General features: G+C 32.1%; 1 protein-coding gene across 1 annotated transcript in view; it reads right to left on the bottom strand.

The window, feature by feature from the left end:
• Nucleotides 1-8,178: 8,178 nt before the first annotated feature.
• LOC131805959 (insulin gene enhancer protein isl-1-like) overlaps nt 8,179-16,780 on the bottom strand; it is a 61,234-nt gene continuing 52,632 nt past the window's right edge. Inside the window, exons 5-9 of the mRNA XM_059129771.1 lie at nt 13,717-13,837; nt 13,332-13,494; nt 11,742-11,957; nt 10,005-10,185; nt 8,179-9,932 (exon numbers count right to left, since the gene is read on the bottom strand). Of these exons, the coding sequence (XP_058985754.1) occupies nt 9,619-9,932; nt 10,005-10,185; nt 11,742-11,957; nt 13,332-13,494; nt 13,717-13,837 (995 nt within the window). The 3' untranslated portion in view covers nt 8,179-9,618. The remainder of the gene's footprint in view (nt 9,933-10,004; nt 10,186-11,741; nt 11,958-13,331; nt 13,495-13,716; nt 13,838-16,780) is intronic.

The following is a 16,780-nucleotide window of genomic DNA, read 5'->3' as shown; positions in this document are numbered from 1 at the left end:
GCCCGACCGAACTTAATGTTTTTTTTACTTGTTTCCCATTAAATATTATATTTTGTTTTTTAAAATCACCTCAATAACTTGCATTCATATGCAACTAATCAAAATGCGAAAATGTACTATATGCAAAAAGAAAGAAGTTTGTGGAAATGGAAACTTTTTGCTGTCCCAATTACGAATATAAAGGACAAGAGTCAAATATTCGGGATTGAATTGTCTATTAAATCGGGTATAATAAAAGGAATTCATAGAAAATTCTTATAACCTAATGCTCAGCCATGTCCTTATTTCAGTTCGGTTAAATTGTAAATTGAAGAGTGGTATGTGTATGATATGTAACCATAAAGATGTTATTTATATTACTTATTAACCTAGCTCATTTATAACCGAAATAGAGTCCTTTGGCATGGATTGTTCGAATTTTGAAGAAGTTGAGATTCTAAATAACGAAGAAATAAAAAATAAAGAAATGGATACACAATCAGTTATATTGCAATTTTATTTGATTTTAAAATACAGATAGTTCTTCAAACAAAGTGTACAATTTAGGTAATGTCTCTTAAGATGGATCTCAAATGAACTATCCACCTACATCACTTCATTTGGTTAATACGCCTATTGGCCTAGATCGTAGTTTTAATCGGATAACTTTATTTGGTTGGTTTACGTGAATGCAGCCCACTGGTTAGTTATTCCAGAGTAATGTTATGACAGGTCCTTTGATTTTATATCTATTTCGCGATTGTATAAGGCAATATTTAAAACTAACTTTCAAATATTTTCTCTCGGCAGGGTTGTTTTACGGGATTTCATTGACAATAGCTGGGACAGCTAGCTTTTGTGTTAGAAATATAATATCTTGGCCGCGTCATATGTTGTGCATACCTTTTGTGTGATCATTAGTATTAGGATATTAAAAATACGAAATCTAGTCCGACCGAAAACGACCGCTTGTATTCCATAAAGACTTTCGTATGTCCAGCGTCCAAATTACTTAGACATTCCATGGTAGAAGAATATAGGTAGATGCATCAACGCTTGGGAACATTGATAAGTCAAAATGTTTTGTCAAAAATAAGTAGATTTTTATATGTTTTCTTATATGACACAAATCGGAGGTTGATATAATATGTATTTTTCAACACTTTTTACAAACTTCAATAATTTTTCATTCACGAATTTCAATATCAAAATCGGTTTGACAGTTTATTGTCCCAGCAGCTGTGTCGATACGACTATCTGTATTCTTTTACCATGAGACATTCTGTTACTCCTATATACGTTTTTTAAGTTTTGTTGTGCCATTACTGGCCATTATTTGTTCCAAATTCTTAACCAAAACTTTCGTTTTGTTATTTATTTCTTTTCGTTTTTAATTTTGAAACTAATTGTCAATATGACAATTTAGTTTCTATAAAAACAATGTTGTTCTTGTAATGTGTTAGTTGTTGTAGCTGATGCATACACCTTATAGATACACCTTGGGTACAGCATTTAAGGTGCAAGTACATAAAAAGCTTGAAGTTATGGCTAGGCATATTAATGTCAAATTATAATGGAAAACGACGGCAGGATTATAGTGCGGATCTGTAATCCCTTTATGAAATGTCACAAAATATGCCTAGCCATGACTTCAAGCTTCTTATGTACTTACACCTTTAATCCGAATACACATGATAGAAGAATATAGGTAGATGCATCAATGCTTAGGAACAATAATATGTCAAATTTTTAAAAATGTTTTTCTAAAAATAATTTCTTATACAATTGTAAAACGTTTTAAGAAATCTATCTATTTTCATAGAGTTAAGATGTAATTATTTGAAAATTTTTTCCATTTTTTCCTGCAAAGGATGATATTTTAAATATATATTTTTCTGTTTTCAAAAGATCAACTGGAGTGACAATTGTCAAAATAATTTTGTTGATACACTAATTCATAAATTATAGAACGTTTACTTGGTAAAGGATTTTGAAACCTCAGTTGGTTAAAATTGTCAATTACACTGTATACCGCGCAACCGGATCAAAAAAGACTTGAATATGATTAAAAATTTCAAAAAATGCTGACTGGGGTATATACCTCAAATATGTCTTCATAACGAAGGTTAACCCAGAAAAAGCTCTAACGTAAACATGCCTTAGATTTCTTTTTGATTCCAGTTTTCTGCGGGAATTCCAACTAGCAGACAAGAAGCGTACCTACCTAAAATATACCTTCGTTTGCATGTACATGCACTGCTCAACATCATACTCTTCATTTCCGATTTTTTGTGAAAATTTTTAAATTTTGATTAAATATGTTATTTTTCATTTAATTTCGGCTTTACCCACTTTTGCTCTGTTCCAGAATCTGCAAGAATCTACTAGTTTTGCATTTTTGTTCGATATCATAAAGGGAAAATCGGTTATCATAGTAAAAAATTTTACATTCTGCAAGAATGTAAAAGTTTTTAATACGATAACCTATACCGTATGAAACGTCAAAGTTGAACAATTTGAACATTGACAATTGAATAATTTTTTGTATGCTGAAACAAAAAAGTAAATGCTTGTAATTGGAAAATATAACAATTGGGAGAAAATTGAAAATTATCAATTTATATAACATTTTCAGTTGGTAGATTTTAAGATATGGACATGGCGTATTTGGATTATACGGACGTGCAAAGAAAATTACCATAGTGGGTAGTTGAATATTTGTGAATTGTGGATACAGCACCGATGATTGTTGGAAAAATTAAACAATTCCGTTATTAAAATCTTTGGTGAAATCACCATACTAATCTTGCTGAGGGACATCTGTTAAACAAAAATATAAATACTGGAGTTGCAAATTTTTAACAGCGCCATCTAGTAAAACGATATACTAAAATTGTAATAGAATACTTTAAAACTGATACAGAGAACGACATCACTAGATGGCGCACAGTAGTGTCTAATTACTTACTCAGTGACTTTAAGATGGCGCTTTGGTATATTTTTCATTACATCAAATTAATCACAGTGGAGAACTTATCGTAACAAAAGTCGTAAATATTAACAATAAAATATTGAATTTACGTTCCATTTAATGTTTGTATTGATTGGTTTGCCGAGATAATTAATTGAACATTCATATATTTGACGTAGGTTTGCGTACATCGACACATAAGCTTATAAGTGTGAGTTTGATCGACCTATGGCACAATTACAGAAGGTAGAACAAACCCAGCCAACAATTTATTTTCCGAGGGCTCTGATGTCCGTTTTTTTGTCGAGATTTTCTGCCGTTTCTTCAGAAACGTATCCGAGTAATCTGCACATACTCGTTTCTTTTGTTTTGTTTAAACAAAACAAAGCAAAAGAGAAAAAAACAGCGTATACAGAGAGTCAACTCTTTTTTGGCGAGATATTCTAATGTTTCTCCAGAAAAGTTTCCGAGTAATCTGCACATAATCGTTTCTTTTTTTTTTCATTAAAAAAAAAACAAAAATTCTGAAATCAGCAGAGAGTTAACTGTTTTCTGTTGAGATTTTTTTTACCATTCCTTTCAAACATTTTCCGAGTACTCTGCAACTGCTCGGTTGAAATTATTTGAAGAATTTTGTGTATACCATTTTTGCTTTGGTTTTTTGATTAGGACCAGTTTGTTGTCAGAATTTGAACGGAGCACGTGTGCAGTGTGTTAAAGTGAAATGTTATAGAATGGAAGCTTCTAATACTACCAATTTTGGGTCACTATCATTGATAATTCAACAAAATTAGACGCTAATCGAACAAAATACTAAACTAAACACATTATTAGAAGAATATAAGAATGAAATGGAAGACAAATTGCGAGTCATTAAAGAAATGTTTTCTTATTTTACAACTGAATTTATTGAATTAAAACGAAGCATTGATAAGATTCTGAAGGAGGTTGAAATCAAAAATAACATATATTCGCTGGAAAAGCTTCGTTCCACTCAAGAAGTTTTAAAAATCGATAAAAAAATTATAGGAAGATTTGGACCTTCAGAACCTTATGGTAAGAAAGCACCTTTTTACAATTTCTACTTTTATTTATATCTTGAATTGTTTAGCCACGCCGTTTAAAAGTCAACCCCATGAGAATGTAAAGACTTTTATATATGCAAATTTAAAACTTATTTTACAAACTGACGAGGTCATTACAACGTTTTCGTGGCACGATATTCTATACGAATTCGCCCCGAAACTCTTACGTTCTTTCCGAAAAATCTTTCAGAATCTTGGGCAATTTCACACAATTTTTCCGAGTTCGTTCCGAATTCGACACCAGAGTCGGAAATTTGAGCAAAGTTTTTTTCCGAATTCGGAAGAAATCGGAAAAAATGTTTGCTGGGAAGCTACCCCTTACATACAATTTGATTTGTTTTGGTGCCCTCCCAACTTACCAAAATGGCTTGAGAATAATATTACAATAAGCTTATGAACATAAGCCTTAAGCTTGAGAAAATCTTGAGAATACATTGAAAAATGTTTGTGTAACAAGTATAGAATAATCGAAACGGAACCCTTATTTATAAGCTTATACTTGAAATTGTAGAATAAGCTTACAAAAATAATATTAAAATAAGCTTATTTTTGTAATAGTATATAATATTATTTTTTTAAATTTTTAACCATTTTTCACATTTTTTTTCTTGATGGACATCCCAGTAGCCACTCCTTCATGTGGCCTTGATACCCTGACGCTTTCTTCTCCCTTATTTGAACTTCTGCATCTCTTCCACTAAGACTACACATATATTGAATTCCTTCAACTTTTTTGAAGCTTCCAATCTGAAATGGGATTGGAATAATTTATGTGAAAGATTCCCGGATTTATTATTCATCCATACCTTAAGGGTTCGGTCCAGAAATGGGTCCTAAATTCGCATGATTTTGTTTTTTGCCAAAAAAAAAAATAATTTCTTGCTGACAATTTTCACAAAAAATCAAAACTAATTTGTCAACAAGGGACAGATTTGAGAAATGTTTGTGGAACATAAGTGTTTCTCAAGCATTGTTGAAAAATTATATTTTTATAATATTGTTCTCAAGCTGTATTCTATTTTTGGTATGTTGGGCTTATTCTGTCAAAACATTTTATGTATGTGTGTGTAATGTTTTGAATAAAAATTACAATAATTTTAAATTATTTCAAATTCGGATGCAAACATGGCACAATTACAGAAGGTAGAACAAAGCTACCCCCTAAATACATTTTTTTCTTTCGGTGCCCTTATCCTGTCAAAACATATACACATTTTGTGTATGTGTGTGTATTGTTTTGAATAAAAAAAAAACAATAATTTGAAATTATTTCAAATTTGGTTGCAAAGTCAATGCAAAATTTCGATGTAAATGTGTAACAAATTGTACAATTTTGTGATAAAACTGTATTGTCCTACTATCTCGTGGAACAACCCCGAACTTCCATTCTTGTTTCGCGGGTTTTTTTTCCCAATATAAAAATTCTGTTAAAAAAATAAAAATAAACAAAGCCTACTATTGCATATTTTAAAGTCTATTTGACACTATAAGACTTCATCACAGAGTTGCATTTTTCTAGTTTCTTTGAAGTTGAGCAACCTTTCTTATTGAGCCATGGATGCAATGTTCAATGTTAATGGGCAACACATTGTACAATATTGGGATTAAACTGTATTGTCCAACTATTTTCTTGTGGAATAACCCCATATTTCAATTCTTGTTTTGTTTTAAAAATAAACAAAATCAACTGTTGGATATTTAAAAGTCTTTTTGACACTATAAGACTATAGGACAGAGTTGCATTTTTCTAGTTTCTTTGAAGTTGAGCCAAGGTTCGTCCTATTTTCCAATATGTATAATAATAAGAATTTCTTTCGATGGTGCAATTTATACAATTGCGAAATATCGGAAATGGAAAATGAAATAAAACAAAAAACTAGCGTAAATGTCGAAAAAAACTCTTAAGGGCTAAGTACATAAGAAGCTTGAAGTCATGGCTAGGCATATTTTGTGACATTTCACAAAGGGATTACAGAGCCGCACTAAAATCCTGCCGCCGTTTTCCATTATAATTTGATATTAATATGCCTAGGCATGACTTCAGCTTTTTATGTACTCAGCCCTTAAGTCATCGGGTGGGTTCTTCGGAAAAGAACAAAGGACTGTCGGGACAAAGTCGAACTAAACCAAGCTAACACACCTTTTTTCAAAGACCTAAAATAGTAAAAACCAAAGACCTAGACAAAATCTATTCTGAGTAAATGATTCGTGTCTATCCACATAGAATAACAGCTCATGATATAGGTATCTTCTATATCTGTAAAAGAGGAAAATGTTTGTACGTTTGATTGTTTGTTTGTAATTTATAGACTCAAAAATTGCTGAACAGATTTTCTTGGAAATTTCCACATATACTACAGCATCGCCTGAAAGTAACATAGGCTACATAAATTTTCGATATTCCATTTGAAACTGGAGGTACCTCCAAAAAATCTAGTTTTTTATGAACATATTTATTGATAGTTGTAGATACAGTATTTAAATTTGGAATATGAGACGGAATTTTGTGCAAAAATGAATTTTCCAAATAAAAATGAAATCGGGTCAGATTTGGATATAACTACCATATATATTTTCGGCCGATTTCGTATATTTGATGGACCAAACACGCTATGTATCTCCAATTTCAATGAAATTTGGAATTTTTAACAGAATCCGCTACAAAAATAAATTTGCCAAATTATATTGAAATCGGTTCAGATTTGGATATAGCTCCCACATATATTTTCGGCCGATTTCATGTATTTAATGCACCAAACACGTTATCTCCAATTTCAACGAAATTAGGAATATGTAACGGAATTGGGTACAAAAAACAATTTGCCAAAAGATATTAAAATCAGTTCAGATTTGGATATAACCCCCATATAAATGTTTTTTTGATGCTCCAAACACGCTATGTATGTCAAATTTCAATGGAGTTTGGAATGTGTGACGGAATTTGGTCTAAAAATAAATTTTGTCAAATTATATTCAAACTGGTTCAGAATCAGATATTATTTCATTGAGGAACAGAGACCTAACACGACTTTGCTATAGTACTAGGCTTAAGTTTTCTAAATTTAACAGCTGCCACCACTTGTTGGATAGGTATTTTTATAAGCTTTCAAACGATATTGCCTACATCGGGTAGGTGGTCTTGAACCCGGACTTTCGAGTCAAAAATCTGGAGAATCATAGTAATAGTTTCCCGGAATCAGAGTAAAAATACCTACTTCTGGAAAAAGTTTGAACAAATCGAAGAGTTTTTACTGAATTAAGTTATTTCAATTGGCCGCAGCATTAAGGTTTTTAGCGCTAGGATCTTAGTAGATCAGTGTCGGAAATGACTTCAATGTTTCCAAATTGTGTTGCTGTTGTTATTTTCTTCATGTCAAATACAAAATGGTTAAAATATCAACGTCGACTAAAAACTACAATGTCGTCACGATTTTTTACGGCGATATTCTCTAACAACGACTTCACGTCGACTGTTGTATTGACAATGATAATAGCAATCATTCATCGCTATCGATGATCGAAATCGTCCGATACGAAATGGACAATATTGACCCATTCCTTCGGAACATACTCCATAGAGGGTTAAACATTTGAATAATCATAACAGAAATCAAAATATACTTAAATAATCGGCAAAACTGACTGATACTTTTTAACTTGTTTTATGGGGATTTAGCTGATTTTTATCGATCCAATGTACACGTAAATGATCTGGAATAGTTTTTGAATCCATAACTAACATACTGATTTGCAGGTTTCCGCCATTATTTCGGAATAATGTATTTCTGTAATGTTCCAAATCCATTTTTTACATGTCGTCGTCAATCTGTTACTATTACCTGATATAAAATTTAAAGGCAATATTTTTTGACCATCTTTATAATTATAATTTTATGTTTTTGAGTATCATGAGAAATAATTTTTTTGCTATTCTTGTATGCAAAAAGAACATCATTGCAGAAAGATTTGCGACCCTGGGCAGTACCGCAGAGCCAAAATAAAAACCCAGAGGAACCCCGCACAGGATAAAAAATAAATCCTGCCGTGAGATTTATTTTTGTATGGTAAATCTAGTTGTATAAATTCTGACTAAGCATTAAATTCCGGCAATTTTAATACCTTGTGAGGAAAAATGAAAAACGCTTTTCATCCTGTTATTATAATTTTTTGTTTATTTTTGCTTTAATTTTCAAACATTTTCTATGAATACTAAAATTAAAGTTAAAAATACAATTATTTTTTCTTATTTTTGTTGTGATTTTTTTACATAACTCTATAAGTACGTATGTATATATATATAAACATTTTGTGTTAATACATGTTTACTTAGAAGACTATTTATTAAATATTCACTATATACTATATGTGTGTGTGTGTTGTTTACTTTATAAATGTGTTGGTATTGATTACACCTAAAATAAATCGAGAGAAAACATAAATTTGAATAACTAAAAAGTATAGAGAGGGAGAGAGATTGAGATGAAGGAGGGGAAAACGAGATTTATTTATTTATTTATAATAATATAATACTATTTTACAATTAATATTTTACTTGCAGAGTTTTGTTTGATGATGATTATGAATGAAACCCCAAAAAGTCAGCGACAGGTTTCGCTTGTTGAGGGGGGTTCAATTTGAAACTTGAAAAAACAAATAAGAAATACAAATGGAAAAGAGAACAAAAAGTCAACAAAACATTGAAATAGAAAGAAAAACAAAATCTTCATTTTTTAATATTTACATTACCAATAATTTGTTGCAATAGTTGTTACAATAACAAATGTGAATTAATTTACAAAACAAAAGTACATCCCTTAGCTTTTTAAAACGAAGTAACTTTTAAAGTGAGTGAGCATTTTGTTGTTTTTGTATTTGTTTTCTTTTTGAAAATTTAATTTAAGAAATTATTGAATACTTTTATTTAAGACGAGCTGTGTGGATGATTTATTTATTCATCGTTCAATAGTTAATATTTGCTTCAATTTATTTTGAAATAAACAATGATGTTGCGTTCTAACTCAAAGGCAGAAATGTTACATCTAGATGGCGCTAGCTTTTGTTATCTCGCTTTAGGCTACGTTTACATGGCAATACTTTTCGCTTTTACCATTGTGTGCTACAATTGTATCTTGTATTAAATGGATCATTAAAAAAGCCCAGCTGATTTCATTCGGTCTGTCAAAATACAGCGTGACTATGAATTAATTCTTTAAAGGCCATGGTCATTTTGACAGAATAAAGGAGTTTCAACCACTAGCTATGATTTTCCAACTTATTTAATCAAACATTTTAAAAATGTAAAAAGCAGCATAATTTTAGTTTTGGACATATATTTTTTGAATCTTTCGGAAAGGATTGCATTATAATCGTATCTCATATTTAATATGTCGTAAAACATTTCTGCCCAAGTGTTAGCTAGATTAAAGAATCCCTAATAACTTTTTGTGTAATACATTGCTTTAAGCTCTTTTGTTGGAGCTTTGTGGTAATGGAACTCATAAATTGCACAAACCCGTGTTTTTTTACGGTTTAACATTCCATTATAGGTGGTCTAAACCATCACCATTCTAAAGATCGCAGATTTCATAAAACTCCCATTGAACGAGACACAGATGTTGATGATGATGACGACCCTGCAGATGTTGATGTGGGGGATCCTGTGACTTTTTGAAGCATCTGCATCAATTGCTCTGTTGCCGATGGCATATGTCCTCCATTGTTGGCGAAAACACTAGACGATGTCGGCGATGATGCCGATGTGGGTCCGGCTGTACTAGAATTGTTGTTGTTATATTGTTGTGGTGTTGATGCTGAGATACCTGCACTGCCAGCAACAGAATAGGATGCTGAGGAACAGGATGATGATGTTGTTGAAGATGGCGTCAGTGTTAGTTTTTCTGTTTGTGAAGCAACAAAAGAAGCAAATTAGATTCGATTGCACTCGTTTATCTACGGACTGCCGGGCATACTGTCATCGCTCTCCAAATAGGTGACATAGGAATCTGTACTGTCCGGATGATGATGTGAGGTAATTCCTGAGTCCATACTGCCACCGGGTGGTCCGTTCATTTGTTGACCCGGTATTTGCGGATGTGGTCCTTGTTGATGGGGCTGCAATGGTGGCATACCATTCAGATCATAACCATGCATCTGTAAAAGAGAGGAGAGAAGAGATAGATATTAGAAATCAATTTGATAAATGGAATTGGAGTAGTATTTATTTGAGGATTAACCTTTAACTTCTGAGGTGGTGGTAAATTTTACCCTCCCTTCACATTTTCTTGAAATTCTCTATTCTATTACAATGAATAAAAATTTTGTTTACATAAAAAATGTTTTTTTTTTACTTATTGTAATTTAAAATTAAAATTAATTTTAAAAAACAAATTATTATCAAATTAAATTTTTAACAAAGTTTTTTTCTGTAATATTTAGAGGGGTAAAATTTACCACCACGTTATAAAATATGTCACCTCAGAAGTTCAAGGTTAATGAACTTGAAACCAACACAGAATCAACGATTACCGCGGGCTTTGCGTATCGTGCTGACAAAAAAAAATTAAATAAAATAAAGTAATAGGTGTGTTCCTGCAAGAATTATACAGCAACTTCTTTCTGAGAGAGTCAAGTAGTTTTATTCTCTCATTTGCAAGAAAACTGTGATAAGTAAACAGACGGAATCCCTGCAAAAACTTGCAAGCAATCAGCTGATTTGTCTAACAAAACAATTTGTGCGCCACAAAAAGAAAAAACAAAACAATTAGGCTTGCGATTTTCAAAACAAAGCTGCCTCCTCAAATATAAATCACCGGAAGGAGAAGAAGAAGAGATACAAGCGATTGCAAGAACAAAATTGTCCGGCAAGAATTTGCAAATTCTCAGTGAAAGAATTGTCAAAATGTCTCTCTCAAATCGCTCTCCTGCAGAACTTTTGTGTAAAAGACGACTTCCAGTAACAATTTGCAACAATTGTCCCAAATTTTAGTGTAACAAAACACACCAAAGGCCAAGGAACTGGAAAACAACGTCATGTGGTCGTTGTTGCATTACAAAAGGCAGCTTCTCCGACAAAGCATTGATTCTGTTTTGGCATTGAAAGTGGTATTTATTAGTAAATTTGGGCTTGCAAAAGACAGAACAATTGAGTTAATAAAACATCAAAATTTATCTTTGTGACGTAGGCTTCCCAACAATTGGAAAATGCTCCATGAAAAGATTGATTAGAGCTGCAAGAATTTGAAAATATTCACTACGATAACCGATTTTCCCTTTATGATATCGTAAAAATTGCAAAAATAGTAGGTTCTTGTTTATTTTCGCCCCCTTTTTCATTATTATATTCAGCAATATTTATTGTTTTTTGCATTTGTTCATAATCTTAAAAATTGTTATCATTTGCTATAAAAGTGGCTAGGCAATGACGGTAATAATGGAGTGCGTGTATGTGGTAGTAAAATACAACTCTGATACAAGACAATTTGTCTTGTGAAAACGTCAGCTTAACACTAAGAAGTTTTAAAAGTCAAATTTAATTTAAAAAGTGAGTGCTTCGCGTGAAAATATTTCTGCCAAAAAATTAAAAGAGACAGGAAACAAACCCTCTGTACCCAATAAGACTGCCTCTTAAAATTTATTATATAACTCCAAACCCCTCTAGATTTCCTTTAAAAAAAATTTAGGCATTTTTGAATTTTAAGCGAACTTACCTGATTGACTAGTTGTTGAAATGCTGGTGTATGGGTATTTATGGCACCATTACTATCCAAATCAGCGTGTAGTGCGAAATCAGACAAGGCTTTCCATGGTGGCTGATATGTCTGTACATCGATACCCTGCAGATTTAGTGGCGAATCGTGTCTCACGGGTGAACTGGCAATCATGGGTATACCCTGCATTGCTCCATAGCCGAGTTTACGACCCTCCTATAAGAAAAAAGAAGAAATTTATATATTAGATTTTGGAAATACATAATAAAAGGTGAAGAATTAAAAAATTGAAGTTAAGATAAACGTTAGACAAGTGGTCTGCAAGAATGTAAAATTTTTTTTACTACGATAACCGATTTTCCCTTCATGATTTCGAATGGAAAAATGCGAAACTAGAAGATTTTTGCAGGTTCTGGAACAGAACAATGGTAAAATTAATTAGGATAACCTCGTGAAATCATATGTTAGACAACATTTCATTGTCATGATGGTTATTCATAAATCCATGGCCTATATAACCTAAGTCCATCTGGCAACTAAGTTTTCTGTCACAAGACATAATTGTAATTTAAATTTGAAAGAGAGTAAAATCGCGATTGTGCAAAAACGATTAAGCTCAAAGGCTTGGGTACATAAGCAGCAAGGCATGGTAGAAGAATGCAGGTAATCGCATCGACACAGCTGCTGGGACAATGAACTGTCAAACAATTTTTGAAATTGAATATTTTGAATGAAAGACAATTCAAATTCGTTAAAATTATTGAGAAATTCATATGATAAAAAAATCGATTGGCGTCGTATTAGAAAATATATACAAATCTACTTATTTTTGAAAAAAAAAAATAAATTTTTTGACATATCAATGTCCCCAATGGTTGATGTATCTACCTGTATTTTTTATATAGCATGGCATACTTTGTGACATATCAAAAATTGATGTCAGAGCCGCACTCGAATCCTGCCGCCGTTTTTTTCTTACAATTTGACATTAAGTCATGAGACTAAGCTGTTTATGTACCCACGCCTTAATGTCAAATTGTAGCATGGTAGAAGAATATAGGTAGACGCGTCGACATAGCTGCTGGGATAATGAACTGTCAAACCAATTTTTGACAATTTTGGAATTGAAAATGTTGAATGAAAAATTATTTAAATTTGCAAAAATTTTTGAAAAAACGCGAATTATAATAGCCTCGTTTTGTCTTAGAATAAGAAAACATATAAAAATCTACTTATATTTAAAAAAAAAAACATTTCAATTTTTTTGACATATCAATGCTCCCAAGCGTTGATAAATCTACCTGTATTCTTCTGCCATGAATTGTAGTCAAAAATAGTCTTCTTGGCTAACCTTCTATAGGCCTTGTATAAATTCATTCTATACAAAAATCAGAGATGGAACCAGTTTTCTATTCAGTTTAATTTGACAAGGTAAATTACAGGAAATGCAGAGATGGGCATTATTACTTGAAATGAGGTAACCATAAAAAATTGGTATCATGGATAAAAATCTGATTACATTAACTTAATTTAAAAAAATTGTTGTTATAAAGCTTGATATAAAAAATTTCATGAGGCATTAACACTTACCTTTTCTTGTTGCATTTGCAATTTCATTTGTATGGTTTTCTTTTTGTCTTTACAACGTTTATTTTGAAACCACACACGTATAACGCGGGGTGATAATCCTGTCATTTCTACCAGTTGCTCTTTCATGAGCGCATCAGGTCGCGGATTAGCATTATAGCAGGTTCTGTAACAAAAGACGAGGAATACATTATAAAAACCATAAAAAATTGAAATCGGAAATTAGATTCCAGGCACAGAACATTTCATAAAAATGTTAGTTGATCAGAAAGATGAACGAGGGAAATTTTAGTTATTATTTCCCTCTCTCTCCCTTTCTCCCAAAAATTCAAAATTATTTTTATTAAACTTTCTGTGCGCGATGTGGATTTTGTTTCAGTTAACTCACCTTAATGTATGTAATTGTTTTTCATTGAGCACCGTTCTTACTCTCGTTGGTTTTCCATCCGATGGTCCCGAAGGCCTTTTATCCCTAATACTTTTGTGTGAGCCAGATTCACTGCCAGAGTCTACAAAGAATCAAAAACCGAAAAAGTCTACATTTTAATCATGCTGTGGCTTTTAATCGAATATTTTTCATTGCAATTCCAACACGAGCAACAACAGCAACAGCCAAAGGCTATTCAAAATTCAAGAGTAAATCAATCAATATCTAAAATTATAATTTTTTGCGCATTGTATTTGCCAAAAATGTGGAAACTTTACAAATAGTCCGACCTTTTTTTGCTGCCGCAAAGAAATAATACGAAATTCTGTTGGTTATATCAACACATGTTGATAAATTGATTGCTTTTTCCAATACAGAGACGCCAAGTACAAAAAAATTCCTTACAAATGTTTCTCAGCCAGGCACCGGCAGCCAGCCAGTCAGCCAACAAGAAAAGAACATCAAAGCAAATTCCCTTTGTCTGACATTGGAAATGTGATCGCAAAAGATCAATTGTTTTGAAACAAGTTGTATGCTAGTTGTTTTTTTTTGTTTTACTCGAATTGGGATAAATTCAGGAATTCTTGGCTAGGGGAAACGAAAATGAAATCAATGGAAGACAAGGCTCGTGTCAGAGGTCATTTTGTTTTGAAGAAGCAAAAAAACTGAAGTATTGTTCCCGAAACATATGCTCAGGAGATTATGAAAAACAATATAATTAACTTCTTCCCCCATTCTGCTGGGGATGAATTTCGTGTCTATATGTGTGATTATTAAAGATGTCTCTTTTTTCCCTTTGTATTCTATACGTTCTTTTTTCTTTCTATGTCACAATAATATGACAATAACTGATCGTATAAACATTGTCTTTTATGTCAAATCTTTGTCAAAATTTTCATTCATGTTTTGTTTGAGTGAGGTCTCTGAGTTGCCGTGCTGTCCAAGACTTCAGTATTTGTATGTGTGAAGGATATAATAACGTCAAATGACTAAATTTATGGGTAATAACTGAATTAGGCAGATGTCACAGAGTTGAAGTCACGCTCATATAAAAAAACTTTATTTGACGGAGTGAAAATTGAGAACTATACACTGTAAGAATGAAATCGGTTTAGGGTTGCATTTTTAGACACATTGTTAAATGTAAACATTATGTTTAATAATCTGGTGGTTATAGCAAGGTCCATTTATAAGGCCACCTAAAAGTACGTTTACATGCAAATCTTTAACGTTGTTAATTCTGATAATTGACCAATCACAAGGTGAACATGTTTAAAGATTTTACATGTAAACACGCTAAACACGTCATGGTACATGTATTATGTGAAAAATGTGTTGTCCAGACGATGCAAAATTTCCATAGTCTAGAAAGTCTTACATTTATAAAACATTAAACATTTATCTTTTAACTTTTATTCCGTCTAGTTTCTTCAAGCAAACGGATTTTTTTCAATTTCCTTACTGTGAATTCAAGTCGCAATAATGCATTTTGACATTACATTAGGTAGTCAGCTGGCTTGGAAGGGGGGAGTTTTTCCCATAAAATATACATTTTCTTTTCGGTTAACTTTCTGCTACAGTATTTTTTGCTTACCTGCACAATCAAAAATTGCACAACATCTTGTGCAGCAATGCCCAAAATGCAGGTAGCTTCATTGCATTTATCTGCACAATGAAGCAGGTATCTTTAATTTTACTTACGTGCAAAAAAGTGCAGGTATCTTTAATTTTCTATTCGTGCACAACAAAGCAGCAATCTTTATTTTACTTACGTACGTGTAATAGCCAGCCAAAATCAATGGGGAATCTTTTAAAGTTTATAATACATTTATTAAGTGGTTTAATTATATTAAACACAACAATTTAACATAAAATAAATAATTCATAATTCTCATGAATTGTCTAGGCAAGCAATGCTCACCATTAGCGTAATCGAAACTTCAAACAAAAGAGTGTTCTCTTTTAGCTCATCAAAAGTAGTTAAGCAATGGATAGACAAAGCATCAGTGGTGTTTTATCCAGCATAACCATCTTTTAGTGTGGGAGAGGAAGCGAGAATATGTTTTAATGCATGCTCTTTTCTTGTGTTGTTATTGTTTTTGCGAATACAAAAACAAAAACGAAGTGGTAGTTTTTAGTGTCTTCTTTGAGTTTGCAAAAAATTTTCTTGTGCAGATAAATACAACTTTTGTAACCAAATTAAAAAAATTACCAAATTTTCGAGGCAGGAATGTCCAATGTGCAGCTATCGATTGGGCACTTAAATACAATTCAAATAAAGGGATTTAGAAAAAAAATGGCATAAAAAAAGTTTTTTGGTCTGCAAAGGCCAATGCGCAGCTAATGTTGATGCAGATAAATAGAAACCACTGTAGTTTTGCATTTTTTCCATTTCGTAAAGGGGAAATCGGTTATCGTAGTAAAAACTTTTACAGTCTTGCAGCTTTGTAACAGACCAGTTATGTTCCTTATCTCTCTGCGACCTTATTTTAAATTATCGACTAAGGTTGGCTTTGTTTATTCACTTTTAAGGGTTGGAGCTAGTAAAAGAGCGAAATGTCAAAGTAACTCTGAAGAAAAAGCAATGCTGTTGAATATTTGGCACTAAAACCTTTCCAAAAAACAATCATTACGTACAATATGAGTTTTGCTATTTCGGATAAGAGAATGGTTTGGTATAAAAGTACTGTTCCACACTCTGTACTGTTCCTGTATTTTACTACGATAACCGATTTTTCCTTCATGATATCGAAAAAAATGCAAACGGTGCTAACCAATAATTTTAAACCCTGAAATGATAATTTCGTTTCAATAGGATTGCATAATGTATTTCTCTTTTTTTTTATCAAATTTGCCTAAAATGAATCTCTCTATAAAAGTGAGAGATATAAATCTTCATGTTCTCTCTTCTTGCTGTTACCAATCATAATAAAAGATAAATATCGATAACTGATAATTAAAACTTGTATCACAACGTAATTACATGCTGTTATCTAATTTGCGGTGTGATTGAAGTTTTCGACTG

The sequence above is a fragment of the Musca domestica genome, unplaced genomic scaffold (genome assembly GCF_030504385.1).
Source record: "Musca domestica strain aabys unplaced genomic scaffold, Musca_domestica.polishedcontigs.V.1.1 68, whole genome shotgun sequence".
Classification (NCBI taxonomy): Eukaryota; Metazoa; Arthropoda; class Insecta; order Diptera; family Muscidae; genus Musca; species Musca domestica.
Note: the sequence above shows the minus strand (reverse complement) of the source record. Positions and strands in the feature narration are given on the sequence as shown.